General features: G+C 47.1%; 2 protein-coding genes across 6 annotated transcripts; one reads left to right on the forward strand and one right to left on the reverse strand.

Annotated features, from left to right (window-relative positions):
* The first annotated feature begins 19,503 nt into the window (after positions 1–19,503).
* On the forward strand, positions 19,504–24,027 carry LOC123111771 (transcription factor GTE10). Of its 5 annotated transcripts, XM_044532631.1 has the most exons (7): positions 19,504–19,969; positions 20,083–20,122; positions 20,196–20,327; positions 20,444–20,539; positions 21,432–21,527; positions 21,641–21,790; positions 21,949–24,027. In XM_044532631.1, the coding sequence occupies exon 7, from the start codon at positions 22,615–22,617 to the stop codon at positions 23,869–23,871; it is 1,257 nt and encodes a 418-aa protein (XP_044388566.1). In that variant the 5' UTR covers positions 19,504–19,969; positions 20,083–20,122; positions 20,196–20,327; positions 20,444–20,539; positions 21,432–21,527; positions 21,641–21,790; positions 21,949–22,614; the 3' UTR covers positions 23,872–24,027. The 5 variants fall into 5 exon arrangements, with proteins under 5 accessions (XP_044388566.1, XP_044388567.1, XP_044388565.1 ...); XM_044532632.1 differs by having other exon boundaries at positions 20,083–20,327; positions 21,941–24,027; XM_044532630.1 differs by having other exon boundaries at positions 20,083–20,327.
* Positions 24,028–24,165: 138 nt separating this feature from the next.
* On the reverse strand, positions 24,166–25,563 carry LOC123111772 (ASC1-like protein 1). The gene is made up of 4 exons (XM_044532635.1): positions 25,284–25,563; positions 25,014–25,199; positions 24,709–24,893; positions 24,166–24,604 (listed from the first exon to the last, which is right to left on the reverse strand). Exons 1-4 carry the CDS (start codon positions 25,385–25,387, stop codon positions 24,573–24,575), a joined length of 507 nt encoding a protein of 168 aa, XP_044388570.1. The 5' UTR covers positions 25,388–25,563; the 3' UTR covers positions 24,166–24,572.
* Positions 25,564–26,436: the final 873 nt, after the last annotated feature.

A 26,436-nucleotide genomic window follows, 5' to 3' on the forward strand; every position in this document is an offset into this window, starting at 1 on the left:
ATGCGCAAGTACTATATCAACTTAGTGCAGAATTTTGGCTAGCAAATATAGGGGCAAGCACCACATGTTGAAGGATCTATGACAATGTAACCTCTATGTGAATATGAACAAACATAAATCATTACGTTGTCTTCCTTGTCCAACGTCAACAATCTTTGGCATATAATATTTTTATGGGGCTCATAATCACAAAAGATTTCTAGGATAGTGTATTTATATGTGAATCTTCTCTTCCCTTATTAATTCTTTCATGATTTGCATCATTGACCAATGCAATGTTTGTCAATCTCTAATAAAATTTTCTACTTATACTTTTCCTTATGTGGTGCCATCACCTACCATAAGATTAGCATGTGATATTTTTAATTTATTTCCCTTCTTTTTATATTTATATCCTTTCTTTTTATTGCAACATGAAAGTAAAGAAAGCAAAAACTCAAATTAAACTTTATTATATATCTTGCACAAGATTACAAGGATAGATCACTAAGCAAGCTCTCAAAAAGAAAGGATCGAACTAAACTTCTATTGATCTATGCCAATATAAAAAGACCCAAATGGGCAGATCCAATTAATCTCGGCTATCAAATCATGTCAATCCAACGACCTAGACTACTTCAATGTCAGAGTGCTCAACACGTTAAGCGTGTAGTTAATTTCATGCCAAATATAGTGTTAATCACATAATAACATGCAAATAATATCCTACTCAATATCCGCATGCACTTAATATACTTCCAATTAACGTGCATTGCACGTACACAATTACTAGTCTAAAGCAAAAGATCAAACTAAAATAAGTAAAGGCAAAAAGATAGTGGGGGTGGTACGATATCGGGGCACCTCCCCCAAGCTTGGCGGAAGCCAAGGGGAGTGCCCATACCCGAAACTCAATTTTCCTTTGGTGATGAAGAAGGAGGTGGCGATGAAGATATCTTGTCCTCGGATTTACATGGCAAAGGCTAACCATTATAAGAGGAGGAGTGAGTCTCATGGGTCCTGCAACTGGCAGCCAAACTCATACCTTTAAACCTTGCCTCATATTCAAAGACTTGATTTTGAAGATCATAGATCTGGCTTTGGAGGAAGTTGATTTGCTCGTTGAGGGTGAAGACAATGTCCTTCATAGACTTTCCATCCACCTTGAGATCTCGGGTGTAGTCCACGATCATGAGGTGATTGTCATTGACTCCATGTTCCACCACCCCCTTGCACTGAAAGACCTCCTACTCCATACCCTCAAGCCTGGCCTCCAGGTTCCCGTCCCCTTGGGACCTTGCACATCACGGATGTGCAGCACCCCCTCATGCATTTGGATAGCCTGAGGGTGCTGCATCACCTCCCGCGGATATGGGTTGATGACGTTCTCGAAGAACTTGTCCTTGGAGGAGCATGGAGCGGCCATGGTAGACTGGATCTGTTAGAAAACATCAAGTAAATAAAACACAAGATTTCTCCGCGATACGGTGGTCAATGGGTTCGGGGGGTATATAAAGATTTTTTATCTTGGTGAACAAGCGAGCGTGAGAAAAACAGAGTCCGAAAGGTGCCCCAGGTGGGCACAACCCACCTGGGCGCGCCTGGCTTGTGTCTTGTGGCCACCAGCATACGCTTCCTGGAAGTTTCTTATTTTCCTAATTTTCTAAATATTCCAAAACTGACAAAAAATATTTTTGTGGATTTTTCGGGGTCCGTTTACTTACCGTATCCATACCTCCTTATTTTCATGATTCTGGAGTGTCCCGGAAGGACTCTTTTATGTGTTCTTTCGATGTCAAAGTTTGGATAATATTACTTCCAATATTAATGGGCGTACCTGAGATATAGGGTTTTATTCGTTGCCCATTAACAACCTTCGGGTTAGTACCTTCGGCGTTATTTATTTTGATAGCTCCAGACCGGTAAACCTCCTCGATAACATAGGGTCCTTCCCATTTACTAAGGAGTTTTCCTGCAAAGAACCTGAAACGAGAGTTGTACAAAAGAACATATTCTCCGACTTTGAACTCATGCTTTTGGATTCTTTTATCATGCCATATTTTAACTTTCTCTTTAAATAACTTGGCATTTTCATAAACTTGGGTTCCCCATTCATCTAATGAGCTAATATCAAATAACCTCTTTTCACCGGCAAGTTTGAAATCATAGTTGAGTTCTTTGAATGCCCAATATGCTTTATGTTCTAGCTCAAGAGGCAAATGACAAGCTTTTCCATAAACCATTTTATAAGGAGACATACCCATAGGATTTTTATATGTTGTTCTATAAGCCCAAGGTGCATCATCTAATTTCTTAGTGTTGAAGATATGCCCTAGAGGCAATCGTGTATGATGATATTTCCTATGTGTTTATGAATAAAGATAGTCCTTGGACATTATCAATGATGTGTATCAGCAAGTACGTGACTTGTTTGTGGGACTATGCATTGTATGATGACTGTCCTAAAAGGTCCCTAGTTGAAAGGGCTGTGTGGACGCGCAGCCGACTAGACTAGCGTATGACACGGTCGATGGCTTGGTCTCACTAGCCATGGAGCATTGGATGCTAACCAGATAATATGGACTTGGAAAGGTCTGGTCGGATTCGACGTAGTCGGATCCGAGTCGAGATAAGGTCAGAGTCGGACAGACCCAACTATGAGACGCAGTGATATGTCATCTGTGAGTCTCTAGTACAACATACGTTCTATGTCCTAAGACCTGAGTTGACGCATGTACTCGGGATGGTGACAGACTTTCTTTGGGCCGACCAAATGCTACTCTGTGATTGGGTAGTTACAAAGGTAGGTTTCAGGTTTTTCTAGTCCCATGCTGCGAGACATGGTCGAGCAAGATGGAATTTGCCCCTCCGATCAGGAGAGATATACTCTGGGCCCCTCGTGTGATCCGACCAGGAAAAGCATGGCCATGCGACAAGGATTATGAGATAATCCGGATAGTGGTCGGTATCACTGGAACAAGAAAGAGGTCGGGCTAGCACAAGGATGACAGTCTCGCCTTGAGCCCGACAACATATATCATGAGGCAAAGGGAACAGAGGTGTGACACGTTGTACAGGTTCGCCTAACCAGCTTCATAGTCTGCTTGGTGTTCGGCATGCCTTGCTAGAGGCCGCTACCAACTGTGCACTTCAGAGGTGATCCGAACTACGACCAAGCTGACTTGAACCTAAGGGGTCGCGCGCTTAAGGGAAGGAACCTATGAGGTCGGATCCGAAGACACTGGTCGGATGTGATCCGAGCTGTATTCGGATTGTGCCCGAGTAGACTTGTGGGCTTTAGGGTCCGTGCGAGTCCCAAGTGTTGAGCCCGCGCCGGACGCCTATATAAAGTGGAGGTGCGGCACACTCATGCGGTTGATCACTTTCGCACTGCGACTACAGTTTGCATGTGTTGTGAATAGCCACCTCCACTTGCTGTCGACTGTGTGATCGGACCTAGCAGTCCGCCGCACAGTATTCCTCCTACATGCGCGGATACCATTAGAGGCGGTGCACTTGCGTTGCTCCGGCGAACTTGTACGTGGGATCGGACGACCGACTGTTCGAGGGAGATCAGACGAGGAGGAGACGATCCACGCGAACGCGCTGCCCCAACTCTTCTTCCGCTGCATGACACTACGCGTCTAGTGGTAACGAACTGTGATCCATCTCCCGTAGCATGTTCTTGGTTGTTCTGTGCGTAGGAAAATTTTAATTTGCAGTCGACGCACCCTACCGTAGATCCCAACACTTAGACCAATTCTTCCGGGACCTATTGATGGTCTTTTGTAAAATTAATTTTATTTCTCTAATGCTAAGTTCAACTTGACCACTAGACTGAGGATGATAGGGTGATGCAATTCTATGGTTAACATCATACTTGGCAAGCATTTTGTGGAAAGCACCATGAATAACGTGTGAACCACCATCAATCATTAAATATCTAGGGACTCCAAACCTAGAGAAAATAACTTCCTTAAGCATTTTAATAGAGGTTTTCTGATCAGCACTACTGGTTGGAATAGCTTCTACCCATTTAGTAACATAATCAATAGCAACCAAAATATGTATATAACCGTTAGAGGAAGGAAAAGGTCCCATGTAATAAAATCCTCAAACATCAAATGGTTCAACAGCAAGTGAATAATTCATAGGCATTTCTTGACGCTTACCGATATTACCTATTCTTTGGCATTCATCACAAGATAAGACGATGCATCCTTCAAGAGAGTAGGCCAATAAAATCCATATTGCAATACCTTGTGAGCAGTTCTATCTCCAGCATGATGCCCTCCATAAGTTTCAGAGTGACATTTCCGTAGGATTTGTCTCTATTCAAGCTCAGGTACACAACGTCTAATAATACCATCTACTCATTCTTTATAAATATGTGGGTCATCCCAAAAGTAGTGTCTTAAATCATAGAAGATTTTTTTTGTTTTGTTGGTATGTAAAGCTAGGTGGTAAATATTTAGCAACAATGTAATTAGCATAATCAGCATACCAAGGAGTATTATTAGAAACATTTATTGCAGCTAACTGCTCATCAGTAAAACTATCATCAATAGGTAGTGGGTCATCAAGCACATTTTCAAGCCTAGACAAGTTATCAGCTACGAGGTTCTCAGCTCGTTTTCTATTAGTGATATGTAAATCAAATTCTTTAGCAAGAGAACCCATCGAATAAGTCTAGATTTAGCATCTTTCTTTTCCATAAGATATTTAATAGCAGCATGGTCGGTGTGAATGATAAATTTAGAGTCAACAGTGTAAGATATAAATTTATCACAAGCAAACACCACTGCTAGGGATTCTTTTTTAGTAGTTTCATAATTCCATTGTGCACCGTCTAGAGTTTTACTAGCATAATGAATAACATTCAGTTTCTTCTCAACTCTTTATCCTAGAACAACACCAATAGCATAATCACTAGCATCATATAATTTCAAAAGGCAAGTTCCAATCAGGTGGTTGAATAATAGGTGCAAAAATTAAGGCTTTCATGAGTGTTTCAAAGGCTTCTGAACAATCATCATCAAAAACAAAAGGAACATCCTTTTGCAAAAGATTTGTAAGAGGCCTATAAATTTTATAAAAGTCTTTGATAAATCTCCTATAGAAACCAGCATGACCTAAGAAACTACGAATACCTTTGATATCTTTAAGACATGGCATTTTCTCAATTGCATCAACCTTAGCTTTGTCCACTTCAATACCTCTTTCAGAAATTTTATGCCCCAAAACAATACCTTCATTAACCATAAAGTGGCACTTCTCACAATTCAACACAAGATTTGTTTGCTTGCATCTCTGCAAAACTCGATCAAGATTGCTTATACAATCATCAAAATATTTCCCATAAACAGAGAAGTCATCCATGAAAACCTCAACAATCTTTTCACAAAAGTCAGAGAATATGGCAATCAGACATCTTTGAAAGGTAGTAGGTGCATTGCATAAACCAAAAGGCATATGTCTATAAGAATAAGTTCCAAAGGGACAAGTAAAAGTGGTCTTTTCTTGATCAGGTTGAGAAACAGGTATTTGTGAAAAACCAGAATATCCATCAAGGAAGCAAAAATGTGTGTGCTTAGATAATCTTTCTAACATTTGATTAATAAAAGGCAGAGGGTAATGATCTTTTCTAGGTGCTTTGTTTAATTTTCTAAAATCAATTACCATTCTATAGTCTGTAACAATTCTTTGTGGAATAAGTTCATTCTTATCATTAGGAAAAACAGTAATACCTCCTTTCTTAGAGACATAATGAATAGGACTTACCCATCTACTATCAGCTATAGGATAGATTATACCTGCTTCCAGAAGTTTTAAGATTTCCGTTCTCACCACTTCTTCATTTTTAGATTTAACTGACGTTGGTGATCAACAACGGGTTTAACATCAGGTTCCATATTAATCTTGTGCTGACATAGAGTGGGTCTAATGCCCTTTAAATAATCAAGAGTATATCCTATAGCAGCTTGGTGCTTCCTTAGAACTTTCAATAATCTTTCTTCTTCATGTTCTGAAAGGTTAATTAGCACTAATAATAACATGATATATCTTCTTTTCACCAAGATAAGCATATTTCAAAGTGTCTGGCAATTGTTTTAATTCAAACACAGGATCACCTTTAGGTGGAGGAGGACCTCCTAGAGTTTCAATAGGTAAATTGTGTTTAAGCAGAGGACGTTGTTTAAAGAAAATCTTATCTATTTCATTTCTCTCATGCATATGTAAATCATTTTCATGGTCTAGCAAATATTGTTCTAAAGGATCAGTAGGAGGCACAACAATAGAAGCAAGACCAATTATTTCATCCTTACTAGGAAATTCTTTTTCATGAAGCTTTCTACTAAACTTGGAAAAATTAAACTCATGAGACTCATCACCAAAGCTAACTCCGACAGTTTGTTTTTTACAATCTATTTCAGCATTAACGATGTTCAAGAAAGGTCTACCAAAGATAATGGGAAAAAGTCATCTTGTGGGGAACCAAGAACAAGGAAATCAGTAGGGTATTTTATTTTCCCACACAAGACTTCAACATCTCTAACAATCACAATTGGTGATATAGTTTCTCTATTAGCAAGTTTAATAGTAACATCTATGTCTTCTATCTCTGCGGGTGCTATGTCATTCATAATTTCTTGATATAAGGAATAAGGAATAGCACTCACACTAGCACCTATGTCACATAAACCATGATAACAGTGATGTCCTATTTTTAACTGAGACGATAGTCATGCCAACAATAGGTCTATGATTATCCTTTTTATCAGGTTTGGCAATTCTAGCAGCTTCTTCACAGAAGTATATAACATGCCCATCTACGTTTTCTTCCAAGAGATCCTTAATCATAGCAACACTAGGTTCTACTTTAATTTGTTCATCGGGTTTAGGTGTTCTAATATAACTTTTGTTAACCATGGTTGAAACTTTAGCATGTTCCTTTATCCTAACAGGGAGAGGTGGCTTCTCAATATAAGTAGTAGGAACAATTGGATCAACATTATAAATTATGGTCTCCTCTTTAATTGGTACTGATTCTTTAATTTCTTCTTTAATAGGTGGGTGATATTTGAACCACTTCTCCTTAGGGACATCACCATGAGTAGCAAATGATTCACAAAAGGAGGCTACTATCTCAGAGTCAAGTCCATATTTAGTGCTAAACTTTTGAAAAGCTTCGGTATTCATAAAAGATTTAACACAATCATACTTAAGCTTAATACCTGACTCTTTACCTTCGTCGAGTTCCCAATCTTCAGAGTTGCGTCTAATTCTTTCCAAAAGATTCCACAGGAATTCAATAGTCTTCTTCATAAAACAACCAGTACAAGAAGTATCAAGCATGGATTGATCATCACGAGAAAGCTGGGCATAAAAGTTCTGGATAATAATTTCTCTTGAGAGCTCATGGTTGGGGCATGAATATAACATTGACTTAAGCCTCCACCAAGCTAAAGTGATACTTTCTCCTTCACGAGCCAAAAATTATATATATAATTCCGATCACGATGAACTAGATTCTTAGGATAATTTTTTTTGGTGAAACTCCAATTTCAATCGATTCCAATTCCAAGATCAAATATCATCGCATAGCCTATACCATGCCAATGCTTTTACCTTCAAAGATAAAGGGAAAACCTTTTTCATAACTTCATCTTTGGGTAAACCTGCAAGCTTAAATAATCCACAAATTTGTTTCACATATATCAAGTGCATATCAGGATGTTTGGTTCCATCTCCTGCATAAGGATTAGCTAGCAGTTGTTCTATCATACCTGAAGGAGTTTCATATTCAATATTTTTGGTAGGTATAGTAGGTTGAGGGGTAGATAATTGTGGTTCTGGTCGAGGTGAAGATACCCCGAGCAAACCCCTCAAAGGATTGTTTTCCATAGTAACAAGTGACAATAAATTTCAGCACACTATATGAATGTTTCCATACCAAATTCGACTTACCAAAGGCGCTTCACTCCCCGGCAACGACGCCAGAAAATAGCCTTGATGACACACAAGTATAGGGGATCAATTGTAGCTCTTTTCGATAAGTAAGAGTGTCGAACTCAACAAGGAGAAGAAGGAAATGACAAGTGGTTTTCAGCAAGGTAATGTCTGAAAGTGCTGAAATTGTAAGTAGCAGAGTAGTTTCATAGCAAGATAATTTGTAACGAGCAAGTAACGATAGTAGTAAAAAAAGTGCAGCAAGGTAACCCAATCCTTTTGAGGCAAAGGACAGGCCAAAACGGTCTCTTATAATAAGCAAAGCATTCTTGAGGGTACACGGGAATTTTATCTAGTCACTTTTCACCATGTTGATTCGATTTGTGTTCGCTACTTTGATAATTTGATATGTGGGTGGACTGGTGCTTAGGTGTTGTTCTTACTTGAACAAGCCTCCTACTTATGGTTAACCCTCTCACAAGCATCCGAAACTATGAGAAAAGTATTAAGAATAAATTCTAACCACAGCATTAAACTTTTGGATCCGGTCGGTCCCTTATGGAATAGCGCATAAACTGGGGTTTAAGCTTCTGTCACTCTCGCAACCCATCATCTACTTACTACTCCACAATGCAGTCCCTTAGGCCCAAATATGGTGAAGTGTCATGTAGTCGATGTTCACATGACACCACTAAGGGAATCACAACATACATACTATCAAAATATCGAACACATATCAAGTTCACATGATTACTCGCAACATGATTTCTCCCATGACCTCAAGAACAAAAGCAACTACTCACAAATGATAATCATGCTCAAGATCAGAGGGGTATTAAATAGCATATTGGATCTGAACATATAATATTCCACCAAATAAACCATATAGTAATCAAGTACAAGATGTAACTAACACTACTAGTCACCGAGGGAGTTCCGGACTAGGGGGTGTCCGAATAGCCAAACTATCATCATCGGCCGGACTCCAAGACTATGAAGATACAAGATTGAAGACTTCATCCCGTGTCCGGATGGGACTTTCCTTGGCATGGAAGGCAAGCTTGGCGATACGGATACGTAGATCTCCTACCATTGTAACCGACTCTGTGTAACCCTAGCCCTCTCCGGTGTCTATATAAACCGGATGGCTTTAGTCCATAGGACGAACAACAATCATACCATAGGCTAGCTTCTAGGGTTTAGCCTCCTTGATCTCGTGGTAGATCCACTCTTGTAACACACATCATCAATATTAATCAAGCAGGACGTAGGGTTTTACCTCCATCAAGAGGGCCCAAACCTGGGTAAAACATCGTGTCCCGTGTCTCCTGTTACCATCCGCCTAGACGCACAGTTTGGGACCCCCTACCCGAGATCCGCCGGTTTTGACACCGACATTGGTGCTTTCATTGAGAGTTCCTCTGTCTCGTCACTGATAGGCTCGATGGCTTCTTCGATCATCATCAATGACGCAGTCTAGGGTGAGACCTTCCTCCCCGGACAGATCTTCGTATTCGGCGGCTTCGCACTGCGGGCCAATTCGCTTGGCCAACTGGAGCAGATCGAAAGCTACGCCCCTGGCCATCAGGTCAGATTTGGAAGTTTGAACTGCACGGCTGACATCCGCGGGGACTTGATCCTCGATGGATTCGAGCCACAGCCGAGCGTGCCGCACTGTCACGGTGAGCATGATTTAGCTCTGCAGCCGGACAGTACCCTGGAGGCTGCACTCGAACCCGCTCCGATCTTCAATTCGTAGCCGGCTGAGCAGGTCGAGGACGGATGGCTAGACACCGCCTCGGGGGCTGCAACCTCTACGGCGATAGAGCCGAACACTGACTTTGTCCCTCATGAAGCTCGTGACTCCGAGGTGTCGGACTCCTTGCCGGACTCCGAACCTCCCGCACCCCCTCCGATTGAATCCGATTGGGCGCCGATCATGGAGTTCACTGCAGCGGACATCTTTCAACACTCACCTTTAGGCGTCATCTTGAGTTCGCTAAAGTATCCCTCGTTATCAGGAGAGCCTTGGCCGGACTGCGGCCAGGACGGTTGGGATGCGGACGACGAAGAAACTCAAAGCCCACCCACCACCCACTTGGTAGCCACTGTCGACAATCTAACCGACATGCTAGACTACGACTCCGAAGACATCGACGGTATGGACGACGATGCCAGAGACGACCAAGAACCAGCACCCATCGGGCACCGGAAAGCCACCCCAACGCACGACGTATACATGGTGGATACACCAAAAGGAAGCGACAACGAGGAAAAACGGGACGTGGTGAAGGACAACTCCCCCAACAAACAACCAACATGGCGACGCAAGCGCCGCCTGAAGACCGGCCTAGATAAAAACGACACCCGTACGGACGCGGCCCTAGAGCAGGGCGAAGCAGTGGACGACGAACATGCCACCAAGCAACCCATCCCCGGCGAAGACGATCTCACATCACCAGAGCATATGAACCTTCATAAAAGGCTCGTCGCCACTGCAAGAAGTTTGAAGAAGCAAAAGCGGAAGCTCAAAATAGCGGAGGACACACTCAGAATGAGATGGAGCAAAGTACTCAACACCGCAGATAAATATGGCGCTAGTCACCACACAAAGAGCTACCCGAAGCGCAAGTTGTTACCCGAATTTGACGAGGAGGCCTTAGAGCCCCCGCAGTCAAAAAGGAAAGAAGGCGCCTGGCCGGATAGACGACCAGATGACAGGCCAAGAGCAACAAGGGGCGCCGCACACAAGCCGGCACACGATCAGCATAAAGATCCTCGGAAAAAGGATGACCCAGCCAGGTCTATCTATGGGCCAAAAAAGAAGACTCCAGGAAGCAACATAACCCGCCGAGCATTTGAAGACAACGGCACACCCAAATACAGGGGCGCCGCACACCCACTATGTTTCACCGACGAGGTACTGGATCATGGATTTCCAGCGGGATTCAAACCCGTAAACATAGAAGCATATGACGGAACAACAGATCCCGGAGTCTGGATCGAGGATTATATCCTACACATACATATGGCCAGAGGAGACGATCTCCATGCCATAAAATACCTACCCCTCAAGCTCAAAGGGCCAGCTCGGCATTGGCTTAAAAGCCTCCCAGAAAATACCATTGGAAGTTGGGAAGAGCTTGAGGATGCGTTTCGAGCAAATTTTCAGGGGACTTATGTCCGCCCTCCGGATGCAGATGATTTAAGTCACATAACTCAACAGCCCGAAGAGTCAGCACGCAAATTCTGGAACAGGTTCCTCACTAAAAAGAACCAAATAGTCGACTGTCCGGACGCTGAAGCCTTAGCAGCCTTTAAACACAACGTCCGAGACGAATGGCTCGCCAGGCACCTCGGCCAAGAAAAACCAAGAACAATGGCCACACTAACAATCCTCATGACCCGCTTTTGCGCGGGGGAAGACAGCTGGCTGGCTAGATGCAGCACCAGCGACCCGAGTACATCCGAAGTCAGGGATGGAAATGGGAAATCACGACGCAGAAAAGATCAGCGCCGGAACAAGGAAAATGGCCCAAATAGTACGGCGGTCAACGCCGGATTCAAAAGCTCTCGGCCGAATAACAAAACACTGCCCCTCAAGGACAACAGTGACGAGCTATCCAACTTAAACAAAATTCTGGATAGGCTATGTCAAATACATGGTACCTCCGGGAAGCCTGCAAACCATACCCACAGAGATTGTTGGGTCTTCAAGCAGTCCGGCCGACTTAACGCCGAACACAAGGGGCTCGACACACCAAGCGAAAGTGACGAACCCCAAAAGCAACACTCCGAAAAACAGAAGACTTTCCCACTAGAAGTCAAAACAGTGAACTCACTTCATGTGATAACACGAAAACACAGTGCGGCACCTGCCATACCAGGACACCGTCCGCAGAATGGGGATAGACCCTACCAAAATTCGCCATAACATCACTTCCTTCAAAGGAGTGACGCCAGGCCTTTAAGCCAATTATACGGGCTCTGTACCACTAGAGGTTGTGTTCGGTTCATCCGACAACCTCCGTCGCGAAAAGCTCACTCTCCATATCGCCCCATTTTACAGTGGCCATCGAGCACTACTGGGACGCTAAGCTTTCGCCCACTTTAACGCAATACCACATTACACGTCTCTTATACTTACAATGCCCGGTCCACGCGGCATAATCTCATTAAAGAGTAACTCCAAGTGTTCCTCGACCACGGAGAGCGTGGGGCTGCCTTGACAGCCACTCCGACCTTGCAGGTCAAGGCCCCTAAAAACAGGTCATTCAGACCCCGGACACGGTTAGGAGAGTCCGGCGTAAATAAACAAGGGGCTTCCCAGCCGCATACCCCCTTTATAAGGGGCCGTGCGTATAAATGATGAGAGCCAATAACGCTCAACTTTCTTCATCTTCCAAATTATATTTTATTTTAATACAACTTTTGCACGATATTTCTTAGAAACTAAGTCCTTCTCTTTTACAGATGAAGCACGTGCTACACCCGTCCAGGATACAGCACAATGGAGACACAGGCACAGACGTGCAGCAGGGACCCATTGCAAGGATTCTTTTTAGATTAAGACCCTGCGTAAACCTTTCTTACTGTCTCTTGTTGATACAGATCCCCCGGTTTCCTACCATAGCCGAGGAGGAGGCTGGCGTTTTGGCATCGGCCGCGTCAGAAGTTCCCGCCTGTACCTGGACACTAGGGGCTTAGGGCATTGTTCTGCCCGGTATCATAAAGACCGAACACCTCAGGGAGTGTTCGGCATCTCGAGTTAGGCCTTATATGCATCAGCTCCGAATCATGTCTTTGGTCAAATGTTGGGTTTGCCTGGCTCCTGTGTTTTGCTGCCTTACGCTCCGTATCATCGGCTAACGCGGCACCAGGAGAACTACTGCGATTGTGCCCCGGTTCGGCCGGGCGAGCACCTCAGTAGAGAAAGCCGAAAACTGACTGTCATGATATAGCGAGAGACTGGTCAACCACTCGATCGACCATTGGAATGTTTAGAATTCCTCCGCTTTAACGAAGGACAGCTTCCCGGTCAGGCACATACGCACCCCGAGTTCGGAGAAGAGCGGTGCCGCTAGGGGCTATATAGTAGCCCCACATTCGAGCTCCTATGGCTAAGTGAAAGTGATAAAGCATTATAGTTTGGTTGCCTAGTTTGCTACGCTATCACCTCCTTAAAAGGACCAAGACGTTGGATTAAGTGTGAAAAAGTGCCCCTTTTTTGCAAACACCCCCGCACCATGTGTGTGGGGGCTGAAGCCAAAGACTGCCATCTTTCAGATTATACATACACATACGGCCGCACAGGAGATAGTTCAATACTTGAACGCACAAGTATAAAAAGCTATTGCATTATAAACATGATCTCAGAAATCATACATGTCATTTAAACATAACATCTTTCGAGCACTACGACTCTATTAAACGAGCGCCCTGCAGGACTTCCTCAAAATAGTGCTCGGTGGGGAATCGGCTTTCGTCCGAACCCTGGGACACAACAGCGGTGGCATCCATCTCCGCCCAGTATGTCTTAACACGGGCGAGAGCCATCCGTGCACCTTCTATGCATGCCGACCGCTTCATCGCCCCGATATGCGGCACCGCCCCAAGGAATTGCTGCAACAAGCCAAAATAACTCTTCGGCTTGGGCCTTTCCGGCCACAAATGAGCAACCACATCCGTCATGGCAAGTCCGGACAATCTATTTAGCTCAGCCCACTCAACCAGCCGATCACTCAACGGAAGTGGACGCTCCGGACTATGGAATTGAGACCAGAAAAGCTCTTCCATTTCGTGATCTTCCTGGCTTCGGAAGTGCACGACTGCGTCCGCCGCACTCGCCGCCAAATCCAGATAAGGATCCTCCGCACCGCACAATCGGCCCAGCTGAGCATACTTTGGATCCGTGAACTTCCTACGCAGCATAAAGGGCTTTCCAGCCACAATGTCTCTGGCCTGACGCAGTTCCTCCTTCATAGCCCGCATTGCACTACGGGCATCCTTGGCTTCGGCGTCGGCCTTCTTCAGGTCCTCTTGCTCCGCTCGGCGTTCTCTTTCAAGAACCTCCAGGCGGTCGGTAGCATCTTTTAATTTCGCGGCCATTCCGGCCATCTCCTCCCTGCTTCGGCAGTGAGCAGCCTTCTCGGCTTCTAGCTCTTCCGCTGCCTTCGAGGCAGCCGCTTCGTTTTTTCTGGCTTGCTCCTTGGCCCGAGCAACCTCTGCTCGAAGGTTTTCCATAGCAGCAACACCATCTGCATCAAGCATACAAATCGTAAGAAATAGGCGTCAGCTCCCTTACTAGGCGACCGCGGAGCAACCACATACCTTGTGACTCATCAAGTCGTTTATTGACCAACGAGATGTCCGCATCCGCAACGTCGAGTTGCCTCTTAAGCTCGACAACTCCATCAGTCCGGCTGGCCACCGAACGTTCCGCCACCTGCATAGGAAAGGCGACAATCTATAACTGAGATTATGATCCTCGGCACGCTGTCGCTTTCGACAGCATACCAAGTCTCAGGGGCTACTATCTATACAGGGCGCACTTCATGTGCAAAATTGTCAAAAGGTATGTCATTTTTTGCGTACCTCAAACCCCGTCAGCAAACTTCCGACGGCCTCACACAACCCGCTTTCGGCGGACGAGATCCTCTCAATCACCATACTCATTAATGTGCGGTGATCTTTTGAGATAGACGCCCTCTTGAGCAAATCCTGCAGCTCCACCGACCGTGCCCCAATGGGTGCCGGACTCTCCGGCCCCGCCGGACTAGGGGAGACCCTCCGTGATGACACCTCAGGGTGGTCCGCCCCGCCAGACGGGGCGGCAGATGGAGGCGTCTCGCTCTCCATCATCTCCGGACAAAGGTCCCCCGAAGTTGAGCTCTGCTGAGATGGGATGAGATCCGAACTACAAGGTGAAAACTTCGGTTACCTTTGAAAATAATATAGGGGCGTTCCCTATTACAAAATTCCCCCTTTTTTACTTACGGCTCACTGGAGGGCTGATTCCTCGGAGCAGACAGTACGGCCGGGGCTCTTCCCGGCACAGGACCTTCCGGTACAGATTTCTTTCCCCGCTTTGAGGCCTTGGCCCCCGGGTCTTCGGAAGCCGTCCTCTTCTCCCCCTGGAAGGAGGGACTCTCGATTCCTCCCTTACTGAAAGCCTCTTTGGCAGAGGTGGTAGTTCCCCTATGCCCACCTTCGCCCACCTCCGAAGGTGCAACCTCCAACATTTTGATTAACACGGGATCCTGCATGGACTCAGGGAGGGGGCCGGACACCGTATCAGTTTTGCTTGCACTATCCACTCCTGTCCAAGGGATAGCTGGTTAAAAGGCAAACCCACGATAAATAAATGGACGATGTGTCTGGACATAGGGCTACTTACTTGAGTATCCGGGCGATTGCAGCTTAGGCCAGCATCCTCGGTCAAGTCCGGACGCATCTCTTGCGATCCGAAGAACAGTTTGTACATCTCCGCGGGTGTCAAACCCATGAAGTGTTGAAGAGCTCGTGGCCCCTCTGGATTAAATTCCCACAGGCGGAGGGGGTGACATTTGCAGGGCAGTAGGCCCCGGATCAGCATAACCTGTACCACTACGACCAGATTGATCCCCCTTTCTTGGAGGCCTCGAATCCGGTCCTACAATAGGGGTACGTCTTTGGATGGCCCCCAGTCACGCCCCTTGTTGACCCATGATGTCAACTGTTGTGGAGGGCCCGAGCAGAAGACAGGCGGCGGCCTTTGCCTGCTGCCCCTCGGAGCGGTGATATAGAACCACTCCTGCTGCCACAGGCCGAGCTCCTCCTGAAAAGAGCCCTCGGGCCATGGAGCATCGTCCCTCTTGTTTATAACCGCCCCGCCGCACTCTGCCTGACGCCCCTCAATCATCTTTGGCTCCATGTTGAAGGTTTTGAGCCATAAGCCGAAGTGAGGGGTAGTGCGGAGGAAGGCTTCGCAGACGATGATGAATGATGAGATGTGGAGGATGGACTCCGGAGCCAAGTCATGGAATTCCAGCCCATAGTAAAACATGGGCCCCCTCATGAAGGGATCCGCCGGGAAGCCTAACCCCCGACGGAGGTGAGACACGAACACGACGCTCTCACCAAGCTCGAGAGTCGGAATAACCTGCCCTCGGGCAGGCAGCCTATGCGAAATCTCGTAGGTTAAGTACCTGGCGTCTCTCAGCTTTAGCACGTCCTCTTCCGTGACGGAGGAGGGCATCCACCGGCCTCGTAGGTCAGGGCTGGACATTGTCGAAGATCGAAGGTACCCGAATCTGGAGCCCTGGGTGTTGGAACTCGGGGCGAGGGGCGGATTCGATAGAGGATTGAAGGAAAAGAACGGGCCTTGGTCTCATTATAAAGAGGAAGAATACCAAGAGCCGTCCCCGTGACCGTTTGGAACCCGCCTTCGATGGAGGGGGCGTGGCAACGGGCACGGTTGGGTTACCCACGTCTGTATTGATGGGAATCCCGGAATAAGGGGAACACGATCTCTGCTTCGACAAGACGTGCCAAGGAAACCGCTTCGCTAAACGGGCTGAGGTGGTACAATAAAAACAATTCGAGTAAAAGCTTGGTAGTGGTGTGACGTCACGCCACAAAACACGTCAGCAGATTGAACTGGTGTAATATTATTCTCTCTACGGTGGTACGTGGAATTTGTTTTTGCAGAGCCGGACACTATCCTGGTGTTCACAATCTTCTATAAATTATTCGGAGGAAGAACCCGCCTTGCAATGCCAAAGACAACATGCGCGCCGGACTCGTCGTCATTGAAGCCTGGTTCAGGGGCTACTGAGGGAGTTCCGGACTAGGGGGTGTCCGGATAGCCGAACTATCATCATCAGCCGGACTCCAAGACTATGAAGATACAAGATTGAAGACTTTGTCCCGTGTCCGGATGGGACTTTCCTTGGCGTGGAAGGCAAGCTTGGCGATACGGATACGTAGATCTCCTACCATTGTAACCGACTCTGTGTAACCCTAGCCCTCTCCGGTGTCTATATAAATCGGATGGCTTTAGTCCATAGGACGAACAACAATCATACCATAGGCTAGCTTCTAGGGTTTAGCCTCCTTGATCTCGTGGTAGATCCACTCTTGTAAAACACATCATCAATATTAATCAAGTAGGACGTAGGGTTTTACCTCCATCAAGAGGGCCCGAACCTGGGTAAAACATCGTGTTCCTTGTCTCCTGTTACCATCCGCCTAGACGCACAATTCAGGACCCCCTACCCGAGATCCGCCGGTTTTGACACCGACAGTCACCCACAAGCACCAATCTATAGTTCCGGTAACAAGATTGAACACAAGAGATGAACTAGGGTTTTAGATGAGATGGTGATGTTGAAGATGTTGCTGGAGATTGCCCTCCCCAAGATGGAATAGTTGTTGGTGATGATGATGACGATGATTTCCCCCTCTGGGTGGGAAGTTCCCCCGACGGAATCGCGCCACCGGAGGGCAAAAGTGCTCCTGCCCAAGTTTCACCTCGAGACCGTGGCGCCCCGTCCCGAAAGTCCTCTCCTTATTTTTTCTAGGTAAAAATGACCTATATACCAGAAGATGGGCACTGGAGGTGGGCCTGGGTGAGCACAACCCACCAGGGCGCGCCCGGGCTCCCTGGCGCGCCCAGGTGGGTTGTGCCCAGGCGCGCCCTGGTGGGTTGTGCACACCTTGTGGGCCCCCTATGGTACTTATTTGCTCCAATATTCATCATATATTTCATAAAAATTCTCCATAAAGTTTTAGCTTGTTTGGAGTTGTGCAGAATAGGTAGCCCGACGTAGCTTTTTCAGGTCCAGATTTCCAGCTGCCGGAATTCTCCCTCTTTGTGTGTACCTTGCATATTATGAGAGAAATGGCATTAGAATTACTCCAAAAAGCATTATTATGCATAAAAACATCATAAATAACAGTAGAAAAACATGATGCAAAATGTATGTATCAGTTGTCTTGCTTCTCGCGGCGGCCGCCATTTTCGTTGTGCCGTCCTTGTGCCTGGCCTCGTTAATAGCGATGGCGGGCGGCTGCTGGTACACCAGCATTGGCAGTAGTGTTGGTGCCGACCAGTGGATGTGCCCGCGGTTCCCTCTGCCATAGTCGTTTCGTTTGCGTCCGAAGCACATGTATTGTAATCTCCCTGTTAAGTGTAGTTGTTAACTCCTAATCACCATGAATTTATGCAACCAAACACCGTGTGAAAATTTCTTTCATGATGGCAAGACCCGTATGCACGCAACGAAACTACTTGACAACATCGTTTTTTGCCTCTTTTTTCTTAGCCAAGCCATGCTCAGCCTGACTCGTTTTTCCTCGTTCCAACTAGGCCTTGCTCAGAAAGTAATCAAACACGGCCTAACTTTGATGCTTCTTTTGATTCAAGACCATCTAAAAGGAACCAATGGAGTTGTTATCCATGACAAGAAAGAAAAGTTTTTTTTAAACGAAGGCAAAAGATTTGCATCACCGATTAATTAAAGCTGAAGATATTTGCCTACTTAATTAAAAGAAAACCGAACGAAAACTGATACAAACAAACCACACGCGGGCTACTCATAGAGCATGCAACCCAGTAAGCACACGGTCAATCTGACAACCATACCCAACATGCAATGAGCACCACCCCCATATTTCCACAACGCAAAGAAACCCCCAACGAGAGAACCTCGGCCGAAGACCACATACACTGCCAAATCCAAAAAGGCAGGCCATGCCATAAGGACAACCCAAACCATCAATCAAGCAATTGCAGACGTCTTTTCTGTGGCGCCATTCTTCTTGCTTTTGCTTCTAAGAGCCTTCCCACAATCGTCTTGCTGTCAGATCCAAGGCTACCCACCTCCAAATGTTTTGAGCAAGCTATGAAGCTCTATCTTGAACAGAATCACAGAATCGCATCAATCTACAAGAAAGGAGAGCTCATTGTTGCAAAGAAGAAAAAATGGTATGCGCATGAGACTTGCGCGTCGAGTTATTATGAGAGAAAAACTTGAAACTTTACAACGGCGCACCCGAGACCTATGAGGACCCCACTCCCCAGGCACCACATACCACCGGTTACATTGCAAGTTTACTACTCCCTAAATCCAACCGTACCACGCCCAGCTAGTTTGTGCCGCAACACGAACTACCACACGCTCCACTCATCCCAGATAAGCGACGCCAGACCGTTCCTAGTCATAGCCACGTTGTCGAACACTCTACGATTCCTCTCCTTCTAGATGGAATGCAAGACTAGGATGATTAGGGCGTTCACCTCCCTCCTTGCTACCTCCTGCAACACCTCGCTTGCCACCGTCCACCAAACCACTATTGTAGCTTGAGTCGTTGGTGTGAAGTTTTCCCAACCTTTAACTTCTAGCACATCAAACCAAACATACCGGTTCTTGCAAGCATACCGGGCAACACGGCTGGTGCGGCAACCCTCTTGCCGCAAGACGGTCAGAAGTCCAACATTGTTGCAAAGAATTCAAATATACTTTCTCCGTTTCTAAATACTCTCTTTGTTCGATAAAGATTGTCCCATGGTCTTTTTTTCAGAAAAAAAAACCCAAGCGAATTCCCGACAAGCCCCTAACTCCCTGTCGTCTCCCCCGCTCCTCTCCCACACCGGAGCTCCCCTGCTCGGCTCCCCCGCGCGTAGCCGAAGCTCCTCCGCCCGACGCCTCCCCCGCAGGTTCCCTCTCCTTGTCCCCTCCCCCTTCCTCATGGTGATCCAAGGCGAGGAGAAGGCTCGATTTTTCTTCTGACGGCGGCGGCCTTCTCTGAGTTCGATTCTCTCCAAACCCTCATCCTCGGCGCCATGGCGGCGGCTGCCGTTTCCGGGTCCTCCTCCTCCTCGGTGCTGCGGTAGCAGCTCGCCCGCGGCGGCGGCAGGAGCGAGCAGCAGCAGTGGCCGCGCGAGTATGCGGCGAAGGAGGTCACCTTTGGCGTCGGCGCGCACGCCGCCATGCTGCGCCGGAAGCCCTGTATCGCATGCGTGGTCGGCGTTGCAACAGCCGCTTCTCCTTTGCCATGGGTGATTTTTTGCTATGCTAGTTTTTCCCATGTTTCTTCTGCTTTAGTTTCCCATGTGTTCTTGTCAGTCTCTTAGGTGATGTAATGTGGGTTTGATTTTGCTGGTGCTTGCAGATTTCTTCAGGGGTCGGAGGCCAACCACCACATGGCAATAGTCTGAAGACTGCATTTGAAATATGCCTTCAGCATAGTTAACTACCTTGCTAAACTTGTCATGTTGTGTGTAGATACTGCCCCCGTGCTTGGCAAACTTGTCATGAGGCATCCTTTTGTTGCCTTTCCTACTGTTGACAAGACCAGGGTGACCATCAGGGAGCAGAAGGAGGTCACCGTCCAGCTAATTAACTACACCAAGAGCGGTAACTAATTTTGCATCATCTAGTGACAGATTCCTCAACTCACATTTTAGTTCTGCACCCTGCCCTCTAGGCACTCCAGTTTCTTATCATATCTGCTTTTGTTTGTGATGGATCAGGGAAGAAGTTCTGGAACTTGTTTTACCTGCAGCCTATGTGGGTTCAGAAGGTAGCGAAATGTTATTGAAATGCTGAATTTGTTTTGGAGCTTGCAGGTACAGTTACATGGATATTACTCTTCATGATTTATACTCAGACATCAATGATCAATGATTAATGATTTATACTCCAGCAATTCCAGGAATGATTTTAGGATATTGCTCTAGATTAGGAGTTTTAAATGGAGTACTCCATCAGATTAGGATACTACTCTAGATTAGTGTAGCCACTATCTAACAATTTTTTTCAGAACTGAATTTCAGAGTACTCTAAATGCTGTGTGCCCTAGCATTTTTGTGTTCCCTGGCATTTCTGTAGCATTCAGTAGCATGACAATTTTAACATGTTGAGAAAATTTCAGTAACATGAATTTGAAATTGAGTACTCAGTGTAAGGATTAAATGCACACAATTTTGGTATTAGCTTCCCATTCAACATTGCGGAAATTTCAAATATGCTAAGTATCATTGCTAGTGGTTGGCTGACAAGAGAAGAGAAGACAGTTTAGTTGGCATGGTTCAGACTAGTAATTTGTGTTCAAGAATCTTCCTGTTCTCCCATTGTTACCAAGCATGATCTTGCTTGCATTGCCGCCTTTGCTACATGAAGCAATAGGGTAGGTTCAGTTTCGCTGAATTTTTGAAACTATACATCATTTGCTGAATTTTTGCTCTACATCACTTGCTCCTTGTAAATTATTGCATATATAATTTTTGAAACTATAGGTGAACCTCTTCAGCAAACATAAAACAGTTAACTGAAACTGTCTAAAACAGTTAAGTCCACTTGATGCTTAGCTAATGCAGGCCAACAAAATGAAATGAACTACGAATTTGTTCTCTGAAATAGTACATGCTTTCTCTAGACTGAGTTTCCTGCCTTTTCCAACTGAAACTCAGTCAGCCCTGGCTAATAATTATCTTGCTCACTGACCCAACAACATCTCAGACTTTGAAGACATGAGCTGCGAAATGATATATGGTCAGGTGCCCCCACCAGTGGAAGAAGATCCAGTGTCGAAACAACCCTGCTATCCCAGCCTCTGTGAGTGCGCCCAAATTTGGCAACACTTTACAAGTACTGAACCCATCTAGCGCTGAACTTGCACTAACATGCATCACCTGTCACAAATTTGTTGTGCTGCTACAATTTTTCAGGTTCCATATCGACGCCCTCCGCTGCAATATGTCCCAAAATTCAGAACTAGTCTTCTGCAAGCGCTCACAAGGGTTTTGATACAAAATTGTGCATGGTGCCATGGTATCGGATAGGCCAGAATTTCAACAGGGACAATAGATAATGCATCGGTAAATTTCTGAAACTTGGGGATGCATCACTGGGACAATATACAGTCACTATAGAGAATAATTTCATTACAGAGTAAATTCACTATACAATGATGCTGCCATGATGCTGTAATTAACATCAGTTCCACATCAATTTGGCCATATGACAAGGATTTCAGGGCAGGGGCGCCGGTACCTTTCACGAGTAGCAGAGCCGGAGTCGTCTGGACGAAGAAGTAGAAGATCGGGGGCTGCCTGTACGAAGATCGGGAGCTGCACCACCACTAACAGAAGCAGCAGAGTCAGAGGAAGACGGCAACAGCAGAAGAGGACGGAGTGGCGGAATACAGCGCGCCGTCAGCCGTGGAGCCGCCGCCCGTCGAGGTGCGCGCAGGTAAGCAGGGGCGGCGCAAATTGGCAGCCGCGGCTCAGGTGGGCCTTCGTCGCCGGCTGAACACCACGGTGGCTGGGGCGTGCGGTGCAGCGGCGAGGGAGGTGGAAGAAGCAGACGGTTGCTTCGAGTTGGATTAGGAGCCGGGAAAGGAAAGAGTTGCAGTGTTGCCCGGCGAGGGTCTCAAACTCTCAATTCATGCTTAATTAAGCTTTGGCGCGAAGCTTCAAATGCACGCAAGCAAATCCGATTTTCTCACGGATCACATCACATACGCATCCACGGTTTGGAATCGGCCTGAGCTCATCAATAAAAGGGAAGGCAGCCAACCTGCTGCCTTTGCCCTCGCCTCGCTCTGACTTCTCTTCTCGCACTTCCGATCTTCCCCATCGTCTCCTTCACCAATCACCAGCCCTTACCCAGCGAAGCGACCGGCGTCCCCTGTTCCCTTCCCATGGAGATTGCCTACCCCTACGGCGGGGAGCTCACCAGGAAGCACGGCTCCGTGACAGGCCAGCCGTTTGCCGCCAAGATCGACATCATGTCCGGCCAGAAGCGCGCGAGGGAGATGCAGATCCTTCGGCAGCGGTTCCAAGCAGAGCTCGTCGCCGTCCGTGGCCTCCTCCACAAGGCGGCCGCCGTGCTAATTCCCGCCTCGTCCCCGTTGGCTCCCCGCGTTAAGGAGAGTCGTCCAGGGTTCTTGGCCGAGGAGCCGCCGGCCAAGAAGAGGAAGGCGTCTCCTCCCGTTCCTGTGATCAATCGCAAGAAGGCGCCAACGAAGAAGAAGATGACGGCCTCTGAGAGGGAGATGCTCGCGGAAGACCTGGAGCTGTTCGTTGCGGAAATCCCCGATCACATCGTCCAGCTCTTGCAGAAGCACAGCTGCGCCACCCGCCCCGGCGAAATCGAGATGGACCTCCACGCGTTGGACGACGCTGCTGCTGTCGAGTTACAGGAGCAGGTTGACAAGTTCGCTCGAGAGAGGAGGTCGGCGAATCCGTCGCCCCAAGAACGCCACCAAGACGGCCCTGAGGCGATGAACGAAGAGGAGGACGAAGAAGTTGACATCTGTGGCGGCGTCTCCCCCTTGGTGATCGTGCCGCAACCTCTGCTGCAAGAACGCCACCAAGACGGCCCTGAGGTGATGGCCGAAGAGGAAGAGGAGGAAGAAGTTGACATCTGCGGTGGCGTCTCCCCATTACCGATCGTGCCGGCACCTCTGCTGCTCGTCGAAGATGAAACAGCCAGCGGCAGCCCAAGCTCCAGCAGCAGCAGCAGCAGTTCAGATACTGATTCCAGCGACAGCGATTCAGACACTGATTCCGGCAGCAGCGACTCGGGTTCAGAGCACTCCGGCGGCAGTGACTCAGATTCTGATTCTGACGAGATCGTCGACAGTCCAGCACCGGCCATCACGCCTCCAACATGTGAGCAGCTCGCCCGTGCTCTGGAAAGGCAGCGAAAGGAGGCCACGTCCCGGGCGAGGGAGAAGGCCCGTCAGGAGCTGCTCCACATGGAGAAGACGGCAATGCCCGACGATACCCTACACCGAGAGGATCTGAAGAGGCTCGGCATTGATGAGTACAACACGGCGAAGCCCAGCAACTTGTTGCGGCAGATTGGGCTCTACCTCAAGGTTGACGAAGACTGGAAGCAGCAACGCCGTCAAAGCTTCCACGAGGATTTAGAGGAAGGCGAGATTCGGTCGTGATCGTCGTTGCTAGCAAGGTCCTATAACAAGTGATGCTGTTGCTGATGGCTTGATGCCTCACACAAAACTTGTAGCTCTCTTTTGTAGATTGTATGTGTGCTGAACATGATTGGATATACGAAAGTACATGATCAATTACACTGAGTATCAATTAAATTAGTGATATCTTCTTTGTACACATGTTTAACAGATATGTCCATTTCTAATATCAATCATATTGAATATTTAACATGAACCGCAAGCATATATAATAATGACATATAAGGACCAATAAATTTAGAAAAAAATTGAGAATAGGACCACGAAATTTCAATCAAGCCACATATATAAAAGAGAGTTTTTATAACTCGGAGGCTCAGTATTTCTGAAAAGACATCTTCACATACATATGGAGATTAATATCACGATGTATGATTGATGCCTCAAGACCCTGAATGATAGCATCACCTTATACGTTCAATATACAAAAAAGATACATATCAAGGAGGTTTGTTCCTTGTTTCAAAAAAAAGGAGGCTTGTTCCAGTGGCACCGAGATTCGAGCCTTTTCAGTTTTCGTTTTGTGCCTGAATTTCCTACTAATGGATATGCTAACTAGCTCCTCCTTGACATTCTCATTCTTTATACAACCCGCTTGCACCATTCTCATTCCCAACTGCGAACTATACAGTTCTTCAGTTAAGCATCCAACAACCTTCAGCTTAATCTTCATGGTTGTTTTCGCCTTCAGAATCTGTTTAATAGCAGGGGTAGCTTATAACAAATCCATAAGAGTATGCTGCCGAGAAAGAAAATAAATCTAACACCAAGGAAATGAGCAAGAAAAGAATCACTGACCGGATCGAACATCCTCACCAACATGACCTCTAGACTGAATTTGTTTGACAAGCATCCGGTAAATCAGTACCCACCAATATATGTGAAAGACTAGAAGTGAAAACAAGAGAGTGTTGAAAAGATAGTAGTATGAGGTTCTGTAGATTTTTTTGTTCTCCTTGTCCAGGATCATAGCTATTTCATAACTGAAAAAGACACAAGACCATTGAATTGATCAACAAATGCTCTAAAAAAACTAAGTAGAGTAATGCTGCTTCCTAATCAGGTAAAGTAGCACCACATGCCAGAACAACCAAGAATGTTACCTTGTGCTTCTTAGAATCCAGAAAGGAAACACTATTAGCCAAAGAAGGATCCACGGAGCCACAAAAAGTAGAAATGCTACAACAGCTAGCCACTCACAGCTACTGTACTTGGCCATCTTTCCGATCTCTAGGAATATATCACTTGCATCATGGAGGGGTAAAATGACCGAGCCAGGACGAGATAATCTGTTTGGAAGTAGCAACAACTTCAAGTTTGACTATGCTGTATATTGTTATGGTATACAAGGGCGATTACACTCATCTGCATACCTGCAAATATAGGACACAACAATCAGAACAACAATTGCCACATGGTGAGACATCATGACTCCACGGCGGCCGTCCTCCGATCTCGCGCGCCGCCAGCCGGCCATCGCCCGTCTCGCAAGCCCCCGAGCATGTGCGTCTTTGCCTCTGTTCTAGACCAAGAGAATAACTGCTCAGCGAGTGCTAGACTCTAGCGAACCACACCCACCGCCGGCGGCTGCTCCGGCCCCGGCGTCCACCCTCACCCGCCGGAGGCCACCCCGGCCCCGGCGTCCACCTACACCTCGCCGGCGGCCACCAGGGCCCCGGCGCCCCCCGGCCTCCCCGCAAAATCCCTCGCTCCCACTCGCGTTCGGCATGGCTGATGGACCTGCGAGCCCGGCGTCGGTGTCCTCCAGGCCCCAGCCTATCGTCTCCGGGCTTGGGCTGTCGGGCTCGTCTGGATCTGAGGGAGGTTCGAACGGTGCTGGAGGTGCACCGGCTGGCGCCAACCCTGGGCCGGCTGCCGGATCTGCCGTTCCATGGCGCAAGCCGGGACCTTCGCGCAAGGCTCTATGGCGCAAGAGGAAGGCTTTCCAGAAGATGGCGGCGGCGGGAGGATCCAGGTCGCGCTCACCAGCCGCGTCGCCGGAGAGGAGGGAGATCCCGGCTGACTTGTTCGGCCTTTGCTTCAAGTGCTTTCGGGAGGGACACAGGAGAGATGACTGCGAATTTCCCCCGCTCCGCATCCGGTGCGCCCTGGAGGGCCACATCTCCACGGAGTGCAAGCGACCGAGGAGTCCAAGGTCGGAGGAAGAACTCCGGTGAGACGCGGTTGCCAAGGTAGCGCGGTCTTCGCAGCAGCTGATGCAGGCCGGACTTGCGCACAGGCTGTCGTCGGCGACTAGGCAGTCCCCTCCGCTGGAGAGGACCTCGCCAGTGCCGGTTGAAAGGATCGAGATAGACCTAGAGGGGGGTGAATAGGTACAATTACAAATTTTAATTATTACTTGGCAATTTTTAGGCAATAATGCGGAATATAAAGATGAGCCTAACAATTGCACGTGAGCACAAGGTACTAAGCAAATAACACAAACACGTAAGTAAGCAAGCACAATATAATGTATGCAAGTGTAAAGAGACAAGTAACCACAAGTAGAGAGTTAAGGTTAGGAAT

The sequence above is a fragment of the Triticum aestivum genome, chromosome 5B, assembly GCF_018294505.1.
Source record: "Triticum aestivum cultivar Chinese Spring chromosome 5B, IWGSC CS RefSeq v2.1, whole genome shotgun sequence".
NCBI classification, from domain to species: Eukaryota; Viridiplantae; Streptophyta; class Magnoliopsida; order Poales; family Poaceae; genus Triticum; species Triticum aestivum.